Source organism: Sphaeramia orbicularis, chromosome 2 (genome assembly GCF_902148855.1).
Source record: "Sphaeramia orbicularis chromosome 2, fSphaOr1.1, whole genome shotgun sequence".
In the NCBI taxonomy this organism is placed as follows: Eukaryota; Metazoa; Chordata; class Actinopteri; order Kurtiformes; family Apogonidae; genus Sphaeramia; species Sphaeramia orbicularis.
In genome coordinates, this window is record NC_043958.1 from 684,302 (window position 1) to 702,905 (window position 18,604).

General features: G+C 40.2%; 1 protein-coding gene and 1 long non-coding RNA gene across 2 annotated transcripts; one reads left to right on the forward strand and one right to left on the reverse strand.

Annotated features, from left to right (window-relative positions):
• The first annotated feature begins 1,177 nt into the window (after positions 1-1,177).
• On the forward strand, positions 1,178-9,904 carry LOC115432468 (high affinity cGMP-specific 3',5'-cyclic phosphodiesterase 9A-like). Its single transcript, XM_030153321.1, has 12 exons — positions 1,178-1,363; positions 1,437-1,579; positions 1,702-1,847; positions 2,571-2,630; positions 2,707-2,884; positions 4,833-4,955; positions 5,032-5,124; positions 6,038-6,105; positions 6,186-6,288; positions 7,357-7,461; positions 7,606-7,752; positions 9,521-9,904. Exons 1-12 carry the CDS (start codon positions 1,261-1,263, stop codon positions 9,611-9,613), a joined length of 1,362 nt encoding a protein of 453 aa, XP_030009181.1. The 5' UTR covers positions 1,178-1,260; the 3' UTR covers positions 9,614-9,904.
• Positions 9,905-13,294: 3,390 nt separating this feature from the next.
• On the reverse strand, positions 13,295-18,345 carry LOC115432967 (uncharacterized). Its single transcript, XR_003937273.1, has 2 exons — positions 16,069-18,345; positions 13,295-15,951 (listed from the first exon to the last, which is right to left on the reverse strand). It is a non-coding gene; the product is annotated as an uncharacterized LOC115432967 (long non-coding RNA).
• Positions 18,346-18,604: the final 259 nt, after the last annotated feature.

An 18,604-nucleotide genomic window follows, 5' to 3' on the forward strand; every position in this document is an offset into this window, starting at 1 on the left:
ACAAACAGGCTCATGCAGATGCTGTTGAACTGACCGTCCTCTACATTTCCCATCATCCCCCTCCCTTTACAGCGGAAATGCCCATATTTGGGGGGTGAACGCTGCTGCACTAAGCTGCCGTTGGACGGTGGGGGAGGTCCTTCTGTCAGCCGCAGGTGTCGGAAAACACACTTAAGGAAAACCTGTCGGCGTCAACAGGTTCATTTTCATTTGTGGGGCATGCCGCGTCCCCCAGGCTCCGCCATGACCACCAAAATCATCCACTTTCTGGTTAACGGACGACTGGAGCAGGCCGAGCTGGCGTCCGACTGCTCTGCTGCAGAGGTCAAAGGTAAGCGCTGGTGTCCACCACAGACTGAGGTTCATCTGCAGAGTCTCAGCTCTGAGCGCTGCTGCAGGTTCTGGACGACACCTGACCTCCATGTGGATCTGACAGCTCCACAGGATTATGGGGCTCCTGGAAAATCATGTGACGACCAGAACCAGGACCTTCAGACACCAAAATGGTTGTTATTTCCACATGAAATCTGTGCAGCGCAGGTTTAAATGATTTAGGTTTAATGACGTGTGAAGTAAATGCATGAACTTATGTTCATTATATAGATGAAGTCATGAAAACAGTTCCTTTACTTCATATATTTTAATCTGTAACTTCCACAACATGAATATTCTGAACAGCAGTGGAAGGAAACACGGCGAAAAACTGCAGCTTCTTTGGCTGAGTTTAGGATTTTAGGTTTTATTGCAAACTTTTTACTAAAATACGATTTTTCTGGTCATATTTATTTAATAAATACAGTCAAACCCAAAGATTTCACGTAAAGATAAGTTTTTTTGGGGAGTCATAATTATATCATAAATATAGCCAAAATCAGACTTCACATTAAAGATTAGATATTTTTTTAATATATATATTTATGTTATAAATACAGCTAAAAATCAGACTTCACAATAAAAATAAGATATTTTTTGGTCATATTTATATTATAAATACAGTCAAATCGACTTCTCATCAAAGATTAGATTTTTTTTTCTTTTTGTCATATTTATTTTATAAATCTGGACAAAATCAGACTTTAAATCAAAGATAAGCTTGGATTTTTGTTTTGTTTTTTTTTCCATGTCATGTTTATGTTGTAAACACACCCAAACTCACGGCTCTAAATCCACAAACCTATTTCCTTCTCATAACTCTGGACTGTCTGTCGGTCAGATCTGTTCCGGGCGGCGGCGGAGGCGGGGCCTCACCACATCCTGAAGATGTACGACACCAACGGCAGCGTGATGAACATCTCCCCGTGGCTGGAGGCCAACAGCCAGGACTCGTACTACAGGCTGGAGGTGGTGGCGGTGGACGTTCAGAGTGAGTGGACTGACGCCTCAACTCTTCTCGAAACCGTCCAGGTGATCACGCTGTTCCCGCTGTTTTTGACCAGGTGTTGCCATGCCGACGGAGCTGGATAACATGGAGTGCCGGCTGCATCATCTGGAGTCCAAGGTGATCGAGGGCGTGGGAAAAGCTCCGGACCTCATCTACGAACTGAAGAGTCAAGTGGAGTCGTTCAAGAGGAAACTGGAGGTGGGTCATGAGTTGGAAAAGAGCCAAGAATCAGAGGAACCAGGTTTAGAGCTGGACCTCTGTGGACATGTTCTCTGTGTGATGAGAGCTGCAGCTGAAGGAACCCTGTGTGGTCCTGGCAGAGCGTGGAGCACCTGAGCTGGATGGGGCTGTTCAGGGACGACGGGGAGCGCCACCTTCAGGCCAAGTTCACCTCCAAACTCCAGAGCCCTCCGATGAGTCTGCAGGAGGAGCGACAGAAAGTCCGCATGCAGTTCCTCAACATGAGGTCAGCCACGCCCACTGCACACGGAAAAAATAAAATAAAATAAAAAATTTCATAAATGAAATAATAAATTCATAAATTTTTCCTTTGACATTTGTAGAATAAAACATTTTATGTCCAAAATCAATCCTTTTAAGTATCATTTCTCCTGAACATGTAGTCACTCCATATACGGACATATTTAAAAATGTACAGTATGGACAAAAGTATTGGGACATGTTGAATTCAGGTGTTTCTTTTCTCACTGAGGACAAAAAAATCTCCTATTGGTGTTTCTAAACTATATGGACATAAATATTGGGACACATGTCTACAACTGTAAGGTTTCCTGTTCATGAGGATTGGACATAAAAACATCAGAATTTCACGAAAGTTTAAGTGAGATGTGAAGAAAGTAGATGGTTAGTTGTGATAGAAAATTATTATTTACAGCCAGAGCAGGAAAAATATTTTACAAATTTAGAGGAAGAACATTTAAAATCAGAGTTATGGATGGAAAAAAAAAATAAACTTGATATAAATTTAGTCTAAACCATCTCTGAGACATTTTAGAAGCAAAGATAACAATTTACCCCAAATTAACCAATGCAATGATATTTATCCCAGAATATAAAACTATATTCTGACATTAGTCATTATTGTTGAATCCCAGAAACACCTGGATTCAACGTGTCCACATACTTTTGTCCACATCATGTCCTTTTGTTGTCCTTTGTGTTGCCATAGTTCGCTGCAGGTGACAGAAGAAGTCAGAGAGCACCTGAAAACTCCCATTTTTGACAACTGGTGAGTATAAGCACACACACACACCTGGGTTGACCAAGCCCCGCCCACACCTGTGCTCCCGTGGCGTCGTCCCCAGGCAGTGGGAGGAGGCGGAGATGCTGGTTCTCCTCCAGGTGATGTACACCGACCTGGACTTCATGACGGCCTTCCACATCGAGCTGGACGTCCTGCAGAACTTCCTGTTTGAGGTTTACTGTCACTACAACAACATCCCCTTCCACAACTTCAAACACTGCTTCTGCGTCACCCAGATGGTACGAACCGAAATAACACACACACACACACACACACACACAATAAGTCAGTATCACATTAAATTATACAAATATTTACATTTACAAATTATCCTTCAACAATAAAATGTGAAGAACCTGAAATGTCTCAAGAAAATAAAGTGCAATTTTCACAATATTCTGCCTTTTTCTAAATATTTGTGCCTTTGCAGAACCGATCCATAATGCACATGTATAAATGATAAGATGAGGCAGAATATTGTTAAAAATACACTTATTTTTCTTAAGAAATTTCAGTTTATTCAGTTTATTCATATATTATTTGTTTGGATAGTTTGTGGATGTAAATATTTTCATAATTTAATGGGGGTTTTTGTTGTTTTTTTCACATTAAAACAAAGAGATAAAAGAGGAGTTATCATTATTTCTAAGTTACGATGCTATTATTTTCCTGGTCTGACCCACTTGGGGTTAAATCGTTCTGAATGTGGAACCTGAACTAAACCAGTTCAACACCACTGACTGTTTATGTCTTCACTGGTCGCTTTTCCATTGACCCTCAAATTGCACGAATATAACTTGTGCATAAAAATGTCCCTGCTGGTAAAACGACAATTTTGCCAAAAATCTCATTTTTCGATTAACAGAGGTGTTTTTTTGGGCACAGCGCAAATGGTATATCCAGGGTGCAATTTGTCAAAAAAAAACAAAAACAAAAACAGAGGAAGGGGATGATTTTTTCTTTCTTTTTTTTGTCGGAGCTGGGGGGGCAGTTATATACATGGGGGTGCAGTCCATAACTAACACTGGTGTGAAACTTTATATACTTTCAACGTCCGACTCCCAGCTTCTATTCCTCTATTATTCAGTGAATCATACACAAAATTTTCACACTTTCTCGCCTGTATCCCCTGGACACACAAATGCTGGGCCCCATGAATTTGTCACATTTACCCCCCCCCCCCCCCCCCTTTACAGCACCAAAGTGCATGGGGACGTTTGTGAATTCTGAGACTGCCGACAGTTGGGTTCAGGAGAATGTTAGTATCAGTAATGTAGAAAATAGGTGGTTGGTTGTAAGGGTGTAAAAAAAACCAAAAAAAAAAACACCGCCCCCCAAGACATCGCACCCTGGGTATATCACACAAAACTGGAATGGAAAGATCTTTTTCTGCAACTAGAGTCACATGAGTTTAAAAAAATTAATGTTGACAGATGTTACAAGAGAAGAAGAAGAGTTTTAAAACAAACACTTTATTTTTATTTATTTTTATTTTCTTTTTTTTTTAATTGATACCTAATACTATTAAATGTGTCAATAAACACCAATCACTTTTCCATTGACTCTCAAATTGCGCAAATATAAGTTTTGCATAAAAATCTACCTAATGGAAAATCAACAATTTCGCCAAAACTCGTTTTTCAATTAAAAGTTCTTGCGCTGGCAAGAGGTGGTTTTTCAGGCGTAGTGCAAATGGTATATATATTTTTTGCAACTAGAGTCATGTGAATAAAAAAAAAAACAAAAAAAAAAAAAGAATGTTAACGGACGATACATCAAGAGAAGAAGAAGAGTTTTAAAACAAACGTGTGTCGGTATGTGTGGACACACCAGGAAACTGAATCATTTATTAATTTAGTAGGAGACAGAGGGCTAATATATAATAATAACAAATATATCTGTAAATAAACACCATATTTACATTCATCGCCATATTCATGGAATGACTTCTTGTGTCATCTCGCGATATACAAATAAATCATCACATTTGTGATTTCATGGAAAACCCGACATTACGCACTTCTGTTTTTTCGACATTTAGTAAAAATGGGTAAAGTTTTGCGCAGATGTCCGATGGAAAAGCGACTAGTGTAATTTTACATTGAAGGGCCAGATTGGACTCTCTTGTGCGTCCAGTTCTGGCCCGTGGACCGTATGTTTGACAGCCCAGTGGTTCTGTCACTGCAGATGTACGGGCTCATCTGGCTCACGGACCTCAGGAACAAACTGAGCAGAATCGACCTGCTCATCATGTTGACCTCCGCCCTGTGCCATGACCTCGACCACCCCGGATACAATAACGTCTACCAGGTCTGTGGCTCCGCCCATCCGCCATCTGCCCCCCAGGGGGGCGTCGGCTCATCTGTCACCTTTTATCTCCACGCAGATCAACGCTCAGACCGACTTGGCTCTCCGCTACAACGACATCTCGCCTCTGGAAAACCACCACTGCGCCGTCGCCTTCGGGATCCTGTCCAAGGTACGGATTTAAGAGCGACAAATCATCACGTCATTCAAGTTTAAAGCCGAGAGAGAGTTGAAGAAACTCAAGGGTTATTCATGGTTTAAAACAATTTATAAAAAAGGAAAATGAAATGAAACTTTAACCCTTTAAGACCCAGTGACACTTTTGTTTCAGTTCCCAAATGAATTTTTGTCTCTATAAAACAACCAAAAAGACACAACATAAATAAAGATGCAAAAAGGTGAAAAAACACAAAAGAATGTTTAAATGTCACTTTATTTATTATTATTATTGCTATTTTTTGTCATTTTTTGTCACTTTAACAAATTTTTATATTTTGTGTCTTTTTTTGTTTTTCTATTGTATTTGATGTTTATTGTTTTGTGCTGCCGTACATTTAAATTTCCCCCTTGGGAGATCAATAAAGTATATCCAATCTTATCTTATAAGTCATGAAAATAAATACAACATGAATACCACAAAAAAATGAAACAACAGAAAGACAAAAACAACATTTAAGACCCAACTATAGAAAAATGACATTAAAGATGTACATGATGTGAAGGATGAAAGATGGAGGGGATGCAGAAAGACGCAAAAAACAAGCAAAAAGACCAAAGATGTGAAAGGATGTAAAAGATGAAACAGACTCAAGTAGATAAACGTGGTGTAAAATACACAAAAAGGCTAAAAAAACAAAATAAAACATAGTTAAAAAGACACAAGGACAACAATGTTAATGATGCAATAAAGTCCCACAAACCAAGTTAAAAACAAACTAAAAAAAAAAATAGATACAAATGTCAACCATCAGGTTTATTTTATCACCTGGATCAATTTGAGGTTATCATAAAAAAATGGTGAAACCAGAACGGTGCCACGGTTTCCATGGCGACTGACAGACTCCATCCCTGTGACCCATCTGCAGCCGGAGTGCAACATCCTGAAGAACCTGACCTGTGATCAGTACAAGCACATCAGAGGAGGAATGATCAAGTAAGACGCCACCCCCGCTTTAGCTCCGCCCACAGCAGCCACGCCTCCGCTTTACCCGCCCTGTTGATCCTCGCTTCCAGGTGCATCCTGGCCACCGACATGGCGAGACACAACGAAATCCTCAACAAGTTCAAAGTCATGCAGCCGGTGTTCGACTTCACCAACAAGGACCACAAAGAAGTGGTGACGACACCGACAACCCTCGCAAACACAAACCCCCCCGAAAACGCTGACAAACTAATATGAACATCATGTTACATTTGATTTTCAACAATTTTCAGAGGATTTGGAATAAATTCAACACTTTTGGATGGAAACTTCGTTACTTTCTGGAGAAATGATCACAATGACAGGAGTTGGGTTTCCATCCAAATGTATCACAAATTGTAACAGAATTATCAGGACATTAGCAACAGAAAATGCTAACAGATCCTTCAGAATTCTAACTGCTAATGCTAGTGGATGCTTAAAAATGCTAACTGCTATTGCTAAGCGATCCTCAAAAATCCTCACAACTAATGCTAACGAATCCTCAAAAATGCTCACTGCTAATGCTAGCGGATCCTCCAAAATCCTCACTTCTAATGCTAACAGATCCTCAAAAATGCTCACTGGTAATGCTAACGGATTCTCCAAAATCCTCACTTCTAATGCTAAAAGTTCATCAAAAATGCTCCCTGCTAATGCTAATGAATCCTCAAAAATGCTCCCTGCTAATGCTAACGGATCCTCAAAGATACTCACTACTAATGCTAATGGATCTTTAAAAATACTCACTGCTAATGCTAACAGTTCCTCAAAAATGCTTACTGCTAATGGTAACGGATCCTCAAAAATGCTCACTGCTAATGCTAACAGATCCTCAAAAATGCTCATTGCTAACGCTAACAGATCCTCAAAAATGCTCATTGCTAACGCTAACAGATCCTCAAAAATGCTCACTGCTCATGCTAACAGATCCTCAAAAATGCTCACTGCTCATGCTAACAGATCCTCAAAAATGCTCACTGCTAATGCTAATGGATCTTTAAAAATGCTCACTGCCAATGCTAACAGATTCTCAAAGATACTAATTGCTAATGCTAACAGGTCCTCAAAAAAATCTAACTGCTAATGCTAACAAATGCTCCAAAATCCCCTTGGGTTTTTTTCTGTGAATTAAAGCTGTGAATGAAGTCGTTGTATTTTTATGTTTTTGGGATAACGCCGCTCTGTTCTTACCTGTGTCTACCTGTGCCTCGTCGAGTCCAGCTGATGAAGATCATGGTGAAGGTGAGCGACATCTCCAACGAGGCCAGGCCCATGGCGGTGGCTGAGCCCTGGCTGGACTGTCTTCTGCAGGAGTTCTTCAACCAGGTTTTTACTGTCAGTTTACTCAGTAATACGCAGGAAGCGGCTGCGTTCAGCTGCGAACAGAACTGTCACCCTTCTGTAGAAACAGGACACACCGGACTGGAAGGAAAACCCTGACACGAGTACCTGTTGGTGTTCTGTCTGCAGAGCGACTCTGAGAAACTCAAAGGGCTGCCGGTGACCCCGTTCATGGACCGAGACAAAGTGTCCAAACCGTCCTCTCAGACCAACTTCATCAGATTCGTTCTGCTGCCTCTGTTCACCGAGCTCACCAAGCTGTTCCCCTGTTTGGAGGTAAAAGGTCACGGCGGCAAAATAAACTGCAGGTCCAAGGTCACTGGACAAAGGCTCCAACCGTGAGCAGTGGCTGAATGAGTTACAAAAGTATGAGGACGCGTTGAATTCAGGTGTTTTCAGGAAATCTGAGGAAAAAGGTTCTCAGAACAAGTGCAGTATCTGTCCATGCAGCAAGATCATTTCACTAGAATTCAGACTGATAAATCTAGAAATAAGCATGTCTACAGATGTATGCACACTTAAAATATGAACTCTTAAAACAAGATAAAATCACACACTTCTAAATCTGAGGTTTTTTTTCAGTTTGGGAAGAACTAAATAATTTGCAGTGTATGTGACCCCCTTAGAACATCACTAATTTCTGGTGACCCCAGACATTTTTTTACTAAAATTAATTTGTTTTTGATCATGTAATAGTTTACTATACTATGGGGTGTACAGTGACAGTGAAACTACAGACTCTTTACTAATGCCTCTGTTACTGCATTTCCACTACGTGGAACCGGTTCGACTCTGCTCGTTTCCTGCTGTTGTGCACCTCATTTCCTTTACCCTTCCTTCAGAAACTTGTATTTGAGGGGGGACGATGTTTGTCGACCGCACTGGAACCAGAACTGGGCCCAGATGACGGCCTGGTGTTCACTCTGCCGCTAGATTCACAAACACCGCTGAGTAGAGAATCAAATGAATCACATGTGGACAAATGTTGGAGCAGATTGGAGGGATTCCACCTTTAGAAGAAATGGAAGCTTTGACAGAGTTCAACTGGACCTGGTGTGGTCTGTTTGGTCTGTTTGGACCTGGTGTGGTCTGTTTGGACCTGGTGTGGTCTGTTTAGACCTGGTGTGGTCTGTTTGGACCTGGTGTGGTCTGTGTGGTCTGTTTAGACCTGGTGTGGTCTGTTTAGACCTGGTGTGGTCTGTTTGGACCTGGTGTGGTCTGTTTGGACCTGGTGTGGTCTGTTTGGACCTGGTGTGGTCTGTTTAGACCTGGTGTGGTCTGTTTGGACCTGGTGTGGTCTGTTTGGACCTGGTGTGGTCTGTTTAGACCTGGTGTGGTCTGTTTGGACCTGGTGTGGTCTGTTTAGTTCGTTTCTGCCTCAACACTATGTTGTCTTCGTTCTGACCAAAACAACGCAGTGTACGTGTGACATCATCGCGCTTGCACAATGAAGGCGGACTCCATAAGCAGACTCGTTAAGCAGGCAGGCAAATGATTCCAAGGAATCGAACTACTGGGATCCGGTTCTCAAAAAGAACCAGTTCTCAGTTCCCATCCCTACACACAGTACAATCAAAACTGTTCAATGCCTGACTGTTTGTCTCGTGTGTGGAGTCTGGAACAGACAGAACATCTCTTCAGACTGAGAACATCCTTCTGTGTTTACCCCGCCTTAGACGAGAACACATTGAGTTCATTTGCCTTCTACATCGCAGGACCTGCGATGTGACTACAGCGCATACGTACACTGCGATGACGATGCTCAAATGATATATTGTGCAGTTTTAGTCCAAATACACAAATAAATGAACCACAGACTAACAAAAGTGGGTTTAGCTAAATATGAGCCCTTTAAGTCCACTTTGTTATTCCTTCATATCCAACCTCTGCCCTCTGACCTTTGACCTCCTCCTTCTGAGCTTTATCCTCATTAGCAACTTCACGGCCGTTAGAGCACAGGTCCAGCCGCCTTCTGCCTGCACATCTGAATGCACTTCCATGTCTCCTGTACTTTTGTACCTGCTCTAATACAGTTTTCTTGCAGCAACATATTTTGGAGCCAGTGCGCCGGGCGTTGGACTATTACTCCACCATGGAACGAGCCACTAAAGGGGAGGAAGACACAACCAAAGCATGAGCGAGCGTCATCTACAACAATGTGTTCAAACATAGACGAGAACAGTGAGTGAACGACCTGGAAAATGATATTATTTGGTCTTTTTGTTTGTGATGAAAGTTATTACCGCTAGAAGAAGTTCACATATGTTGGTTTGATCTGATAATCACTGGTCTTTGGACTTTTTGGACTCTTTTCTAAAATGTTTATCATCGTTTTAAATGTTGTTAAATTCCAGTTCTTCAATGTTGTGGCGTTTATGTCTATGTTACACCAGTATTAATAAGCTAAACACATGTTAACCCTTAAAGACCCAAACAGCCACTAGCAGCAAACATCTACTGATACACAATGTTTAATATCTGTTGATCCACTAATCAGATCAATCCATGTCAATAACTGGTGTCAAATACAGTTCTTCATCTTTTCATGGCCATCAGATATGACCCATTTGGACATTCAGAGGCTCCGTAGTTACCATGGAAACGCCGTCATCTACTACAACACTGATTCACTAGTAAAACCCATGGAGTTGGATCACTGAGCCCGTTTACGTCCACATCAACACTCCAATCATTATCCTGTTTCTGGAGTTCTCAGATTATTCATGTAAACAGCATAATCTGATCAAATTTAACCCATAACGGCAGTAATCGGATTATGAGAAATCAGATTAACACACCTAGATTTCCCCCCAATACTCCGATGTCTTCACGCATGTTTACAGGTTCATCTGATTTCTTGTGTAAAAATAAATAAATAAATACATACATACATACATATGTAAATGGAAGTTACAAAGCAACACCATGAGCCTAAGGAAAAAGGTAAACAAACAATGAAATCAAATGAAGGATAGCAGCAACATGTGACCGGTTTTGTAGTCTTATGAGCTCCTCCCACATTAGGACAGCTAACGCTGACACCGTAGGCATTGCCATGGTAACAAGACAAGACCGGATGTTTTGAAAATGACAGGAAGTGTACGTCTTACGTCATAACATACGTACATTCTCCGAAAGAAATCAAATAATGTAATGAAACATGTAAACCAGGGTTTTTCAATTATCGCATTTCTGAAGTACGTGTAAACGCATCACATCTGATTACAGCAATTATCGGATTTCTCCCAGTTATCGGATTTTTGTAGTCATGGAAACGGGCTCAGTGACAGAAGTTGTGAATGTTTGTTTTTATGTTCATTGTTATCCTTTCTGAATGTCATGTTTTCTTCAGTTTTCTCTGTTTTGATAAAATAACCTTTGAATTTACCCGGAGCTTTTATGAACATTTACATGATCATTGAATTAAATATAGGAAAATACATGATTTACACTGAAAAAATGCAAAATACAGAGGATAATATTATAATAAATGATGATAAAGCACTTAAGAAATGTTAAATTCATTTGGGAACTGCCAAAAAAGTAACACTGGGTCTTTATGGGTTAAGACACTAAAGATACTAAAATCAAACAGAAATTAATCAAAGATGGTCAAGATCTGTAAAAATCAAAGAATAAAGCTGAGTATTATGGTTTTCATCAGGTTTTAAAGAATCCTGTTTTTGTGTTTGTGCCTACAAACGTCACATCCCTGATTCAAAATCCCAGATAAATCTTTAAAGGGTGATATGTTGTATTTGTAAAATATTAAAAATGAACTAAAATCATCACCAGAGTGTTTAGAATAAAGAGCTCTGAAGTTCTGCCAGAGATGCAGATGGACTGGATTATAGAGATACGAACGGAATTTATTAACAGTGATGAGCCGGGGATTTATGTGACCACTAGAGGGAGCAGTGAGTCACTCCAATGGTGAGGAAAGCTAACACCACAGGGCCTTTGACCAAAACATCAGAGTGACCAGAAGGAATCAGGTCCATTATAAATAAAAGCAAAGTTCATAAAAATTCAAAAATCTAAATGCCTCAAAACTGTGAACCAACTTTGTAAATATTGTCCCAAGGAAGATAAGATATAAAATTAAAAATGAATCCGACCAGTAGATTCAGAGAAGAACATCTAGACATTAACCTTGAAGGGTCAAACTCAAGGTCACCAAAGGTCCTGGACCCAAATCAAAGGCTGTTTCTCAACATCAAGAATGCAGAGTGTGGTCTTGCGAACTCAGTGAGTACGGTTTAGGTCAGAACGGTCCCAGAGAACAGACTTCCTAAGAACCACAGTCTATCTGTAATTGATCGGCTGGTACTTGCGACCTTTTCTTCCCGTCTCTGCTGTATTTCCGTCATTGGCTCCCAAACGTATTTCCTTCAAATCACCACAGTGTCACTCGATGATAATAAAGATGTATTTCTCGCAATTCTGCCTCTCGCTCGTGTTCTAACATTACATCACATCATCTATCTCGTTACGTTCATTTCTGAACTAAGTTTTGACAGAAGCTGCAATTAGCATTCGAGAGTAGGACGAAGTAATGTGATATCATGAACTGTGTACAGATAACATGCCATTTTTAATTGGCGTGTTATCTGTATGCATTATAAGTTTTCCGTGTATATGTTTATGCCGCGTAAAATAACACGATTAGTTGTTAGGGTTAAGAAGATTAGTGGCTAGCGCATTGACACGCCATCAGATGGCATTGAATAACAGGCAAAAGGATAAAAATGCGTACATATAGCACACCAAATGCAATAAACTGGCATGACATACAACACGATTTCATGAGATCAGTCTGTACGAAGTGCATCTTGGGACATTTTCACAGCCAGGTCTACACAAGTCACCAACCAGTGCATCTGTGGTTTAAGCTAGCAGACAAGAACAACATCCGGGTACTCCTTGCATTCTTGGTTTATGCAAACTTTCAAATGGAACAGTGCTTGGGCTGCCACTGATGACTTTTCACGAAAACAGAAGAACAGACAAGAACGCGTACTGAGAAACGGCCAAAGTCCATATATGACCTCTATCAGTGATCAATAGGAACTATACCGATAGCTGTAAGCATTTACATGTTATAAACCATCAAAATATGGACCATTAGAAGGAAAGGAACATTTAGAATATTTCAAAAGTTCGTCAAAATTGCAAAAATCCAAATTTGTCAAAACTGTGAACAAATTTTGTTAGCATCGTCTCAAGGAATCTACGCAAAAAATGGAAATGAATCCAACCAGTAGTTTCATGGGAGAAGATGTTTGAAGAAATTGCTAATGAAGATGACGAAGAAAGCGATATCGGACACAACAGCTCATGACCGATCGGCCGGTGAAATAAGAAGGAATTCCATGACTTATCCAAAAATGTAATCTGATTTCATGGCTTTTAATCACCACCTCGGGGAGTTAACGACTGAACAAACACCATCAGCTCTGAACGTCAACAAAAACAAAACCGAGTCTTTTTCATGTCCAAAAGTGGATTTATTTGTCAAGGTGCAACCATCTGTCCTCTGTTCCATAAATATTTAGTTAAAAATAAAAAAAGGAGGACAACACAGGGGTCAGCATTAGTGTTACACACAAAATGAGATTAAATTAAAAAAACTTCACAGAAATCATCCATATACACAAATGGTTTAAATACATTCTTTTGGCATTAAAAGAAAAAACATATGATTCAATAAGGAATGTGTGCATGTTGTACTTTTCTAACTCAAGTTTCCAGTCTAACAAAATGTTAAATACCACCGAACAGGAAATGACAACAGGGATGAAAACACTGGACATTTTGCTTTTTTTTTCCCTTCTTCACTTTATCATCCATGTTTGTAGTTTTTAGAGTTAACAAACCAACTTCCTGTCCTTTTCCTACAGTTCAGTTAAAGCAGGTTTGATTCGGTTAAATGTGAATCAGACGAAACTCCACGGATTCACATTTTGAGGCTCGACAATTAGACACAGAAACCTAACAGTACTGCTCAATACATAATATTTAGTGTTCGTGAATAAAAAACCTAAAAATCATTGACACAGGCAGCTGTGAAACAAACATGGCAGCAGGGCCAGGCGGATAATCTGATGACGCCGGATCGAGGAGAACCACGATAAGGACTGACGCCGAAAAAACCATGGTTGATTTATTAACAGAGGCTCACATTTACAGTCATGACGGCGTTTTCAGGTGACGCAAAAGTCTAATTAACAATGAGCATCCTTAACAATACAGCATCTTCGACTCCATGTCCTCAAATAATGCCTAGGCCTTTAAGTCTGTAACGTCCAGGAGGTACCAGGCCTTCATCAGGAGGTCTAGGTTTGTATTAGTCTGGCCTTCATCAGGAGGTCTAGGTTTGTGTTAGTCTGGCCTTCATTAGGAGGTCTAGGTCTGTATTAGTCTGGCCTTCATTAGGAGGTCTAGGTTTGTATTAGAGTCTGGCCTTCATTAGGAGGTCTAGGTTTGTATTAGTCTGGCCTTCATTAGGAGGTCTAGGTTTGTATTAGTCTGGCCTTCATCAGGAGGTCTAGGTTTGTATTAGTCTGGCCTTCATTAGGAGGTCTAGGTTTGTATTAGTCTGGCCTTCATTAGGAGGTCTAGGTTTGTATTAGTCTGGCCTTCATTAGGAGGTCTAAGGTTTGTATTAGTCTGGCCTTCATTAGGAGGTCTAGGTTTGTATTAGAGTCTGGCCTTCATCAGGAGGTCTAGGTTTGTATTAGTCTGGCCTTCATCAGGAGGTCTAGGCTTGTATTAGTCTGGCCTTCATTAGGAGGTCTAGGCTTGTATTAGTCTGGCCTTCATTAGGAGGTCTAGGTCTGTATTAGTCTGGCCTTCATTAGGAGGTCTAGGTTTGTATTAGAGTCTGGCCTTCATCAGGAGGTCTAGGCTTGTATTAGTCTGGCCTTCATTAGGAGGTCTAGGTTTGTATTAGTCTGGCCTTCATTAGGAGGTCTAGGTTTGTATTAGTCTGGCCTTCATTAGGAGGTCTAGGTTTGTATTAGTCTGGCCTTCATTAGGAGGTCTAGGTTTGTATTAGTCTGGCCTTCATCAGGAGGTCTAGGCTTGTATTGGTCTGGCCTTCATTAGGAGGTCTAGGCTTGTATTAGTCTGGCCTTCATCAGGAGGTCTAGGCTTGTATTAGTCTGGCCTTCATTAGGAGGTCTAGGCTTGTATTAGTCTGGCCTTCATCAGGAGGTCTAGGTTTGTATTAGTCTGGCCTTCATTAGGAGGTCTAGGCTTGTATTAGTCTGGCCTTCATTAGGAGGTCTAGGCTTGTATTAGTCTGGCCTTCATTAGGAGGTCTAGGTTTGTATTAGAGTCTGGCCTTCATCAGGAGGTCTAGGCTTGTATTAGTCTGGCCTTCATTAGGAGGTCTAGGTTTGTATTAGTCTGGCCTTCATTAGGAGGTCTAGGTTTGTATTAGTCTGGCCTTCATTAGGAGGTCTAGGTTTGTATTAGTCTGGCCTTCATTAGGAGGTCTAGGTTTGTTTTAGTGTCTGGCCTTCATTAGGAGGTCTAGGTTTGTTTTAGTGTCTGGCCTTCATTAGGAGGTCTAGGTTTGTATTAGTCTGGCCTTCATCAGGAGGTCTAGGTCTGTATTAGTCTGGCCTTCACCAGGAGGTCTAGGTCTGTATTAGTCTGGCCTTCACCAGGAGGTCTAGGTTTGTATTAGTCTGGCCTTCACCAGGAGGTCTAGGTCTGTATTAGTCTGGCCTTCATCAGGAGGTCTAGGTCTGTATTAGTCTGGCCTTCATCAGGAGGTCTAGGTCTGTATTAGTCTGGCCTTCATCAGGAGGTCTAGGTTTGTATTAGTAGTCATCTGTAGTTGCCACACTTGTCGTCCCTCCATCTTTTCTGATGTTCCTCTGAAAGATTTAATATTGTTCTTTGCCTGAACATTTATGCTATATTACGATATGATCCTCGTGAATTTCCACATAAAAACAAGTTTAACCCTTTGGTGTATCATCAACAGAGTAGTCTCCATCATCCTCAAACAGGAAACAGGCTGAATAAATGCATGGAGGAAACAAAAACATTTGGCAAATTACAGAAAATTAAAAACGCTGTTTTGCTCTGGACTAAAGGCAGGGTCATTTGTGATGGATGTTTTACTTTGTAATCACTGCTGAGGTGGTCTGACCTTAATCTCATTTGGTTTATCCATGTTTCTAATTTTCAAAAAAGCAGATGTTCACAGGTAACACTGACCTCCTCCCAATAGGACTGGAGCCCTGACCTTCTGTGGTTCTTATAAAAGACACACACCTGCAGCGGCTGAAATTAGAAACTGTCATTTCAGATAAGAATTACAGAACTACAACGTGTCAAAAATAGCAGCATTATATTATTGAATGTATTAAATTAAAGTTGTGGAAACAGCAAACCCAGCTTGTACTTGAGGAAACCCAGTAGGTTATGAAAAGACAGTTTCATAAACTAATCATTTAACATCTATTAGAACACAGGGCTGTCCCGCCCATTAGAGGGTTTAAGTTGAGCACACAAACCAAAAGTAACATCAGCTTTAAAGATGCTCTTCATTTGTCAAGTCCTGTTTGGAGCGGACACTAATGACCCTTTCAGCAGTCTACGAGTCATCGACTACTGCTCCGCTGGTCACTAGTGCACATGTGCAACAAAGGTTTGGGAAAAGTGACACAATGTCTCACTCTGACTTCAATTGGCTACAGTGAAATGTTGTTTAGCTTAGAATTGTACGCTGTGGAAACACGTGATGATGTCACTAAGGACCCGTCGACTACTAAATTAGTCATCAACTAATTTTGCCGTTGACTAGTCGTTGTAGCAGCAAATGTTTAACACAGATATTAAGGTTGCACCGATCCGATATTAGGATTGGATATTGGCGCCGATATCAACATTTTAGCTGGATCGGGGATCTGTAAAAGCAACCGATCCATAAGACTGACCCTTCCCCTTTAAAGTCTGGCAACACAGGTGACATCATGCATGCCGAACATGATTCTAAAAGGAACGCGATGGAACTGTATGTGGAGGAAGTCAAAGTGAGCTCCCCTCACCTTACCACTGACTACCTGCCAATGGGGGGGGGGTGAAGACAGTATACAACAGTAGTCGCCAACGCACCCGCGGTAGAATGTCTGTAGAACCTCTGCTCTAAACCAACAATGATATTGGATCGGTATTGGATATCGACTGATATGCTAGGCCCTGGCATCAGAACTGAAAAAGTTGGATCGGTGCATCCCTAACAGATATGATGATAATAATTAACGATTCTATTAAATGAAATCTTTCACATGGAAAACACACTACTCTCTTGTGGTAGGACCTCCAAAAATGTGCCTAAATCTTTCACAAAAATTTTTAATTCTACAGAAAAAAAAAGGAAAGGAACCCTCTGAAAACCAAGAGAAATCCCTGGAACATCTGAGAATCACGATCCAGGGAAATACGAAAACCTTCATGACTACCGCAGGATAGATCTTCATTTCAAGGTGCACCTGAATGCACTGTGACGTCCCCATCTTAGTGTGTTTTATACTTAAAAATAACAGAAGCAGCACACTGGTAAAATAAAAAAAAACACTATTCACCAGTGGAAAATGTACCTGGGCGTCCTGTTCAACACCTGGCTGAAGTCATCTTTAAACGGGATTGGGATAAATTTACCGCCCAGCCCTACGTGGCAACAAGAAACAAACAAACAAAACAAAACAAAAACAACTGTTGGCCCAAACACAAAGTGCAGCATTCCCAACGTGTCCCATGTTCTATTAAATCTTTGACAGTAACAGCAGGACTCCTCTACGACACATGATAATAGCAGCTGACATTTCACCAGCACATGCAGCTGATCTTTTCTGTTTCAGTTGTGGTGCAGAAACATTTTAGGTTCATTTTCTGATTTATAAACCTACCCATCCTCTGCCTTTCACTGGATTTTCTTAGGCTCCGTATTATCATTTTAGGAACTAAATGTATGACTGTCCGGAGTGCTTTTCTTTCCAATTTAGAAACGTTAAAATATTTTCAAGTTAAACCCACAGGCCTCATGCAAGACACTGCCACAGACCGCAGACTTGTGTAAATGTTGTGTTTGAGTCTGCGTTTTCGTTTCCTGTAGAAGCCAAAGCGACTGAAACGGTCTTCCTCAGTTGTCATGTCATCCGAACGTTTCAGTTAAGAATTCTACCGAAATGAAAACAGAATCTCTTTATTTCCGCTAACGCGATTACCGCAGCTCATTTCACATACATCATTTAAAAGTAATTTTAGTGAATAAAACTTCACTTTAGGGCAGGTTTCAGTTCAGGTTCCACATACAGACCAATGTGATCTAAAGTCAAACAGCATAATAACCTACGAATAATGACAACTCCAAAATATGGTCTTCACTTTAAGCCCGAATGTCAAATATACTTAAAATAAATTAATTAGAAAGCACTTAAAAATATAAGTTTGATGATATTCAGTATAGTCAACTCATTTGTAGATATAGTCGAATATGTGAATAAATTTAAGTTAAATGGATTTAAATTAATACGTTTTAGTTTGAACCACACCTCTTTTTCTTTTGAACATGACTGTATGCACATGCCAGTCTCAGCGCTTTCGGTAAACAGTCGCTGCTATCGGAGTTTCGGTGCGTTTCATTCAAGGTACAACTCAAAAAGTTCTAAGCGGCTGTCGACAATTGTTTGTTTTAACGGTGACAGGAATGTTTTGTTTTATTGTCCACCAGTTTCATCAACCTGTTCCACAAACATTTTCTCTTAGCTAGGTGTCCGCTATCGGACTTACTACTTTTCTTAGTGAGGGAGGCTGTACACTGTCAGCCCGGATAAGTTGAGTTTACTTTAAAAAAATTGAGAAAAAAAAAAAAAGTAATGATTAATGAATTTTTTAAGTACATTTAACTTAAAAGCATAAATTAAAAAAATAAAATACATAAATAAAAACAAAAATAAAAAATAAATTAAAAAATTTAAAAACTAAAATATAATAAAAAGTTTCAAAAAGTACATTTAACTTAAACTTTTTTTTTTTTTTTTTTATTTTTAGTTAAATCAACTTGGAATTTATTGCACTGAACTTAATTATTTAAGTGCAATAACTATGT

Bases quoted from the DNA above. Each gene is read 5' to 3' on its own strand.
- LOC115432468 (XM_030153321.1), top strand. From the start codon at position 1,261: ATGTACGACACCAACGGCAGCGTGATGAACATCTCCCCGTGGCTGGAG. The intron at 6,106-6,185 runs GTAAGACGCCAC...CCTCGCTTCCAG, and splicing joins ATCAGAGGAGGAATGATCAA to GTGCATCCTGGCCACCGACA. The intron at 7,753-9,520 runs GTAAAAGGTCAC...GTTTTCTTGCAG, and splicing joins AGCTGTTCCCCTGTTTGGAG to CAACATATTTTGGAGCCAGT.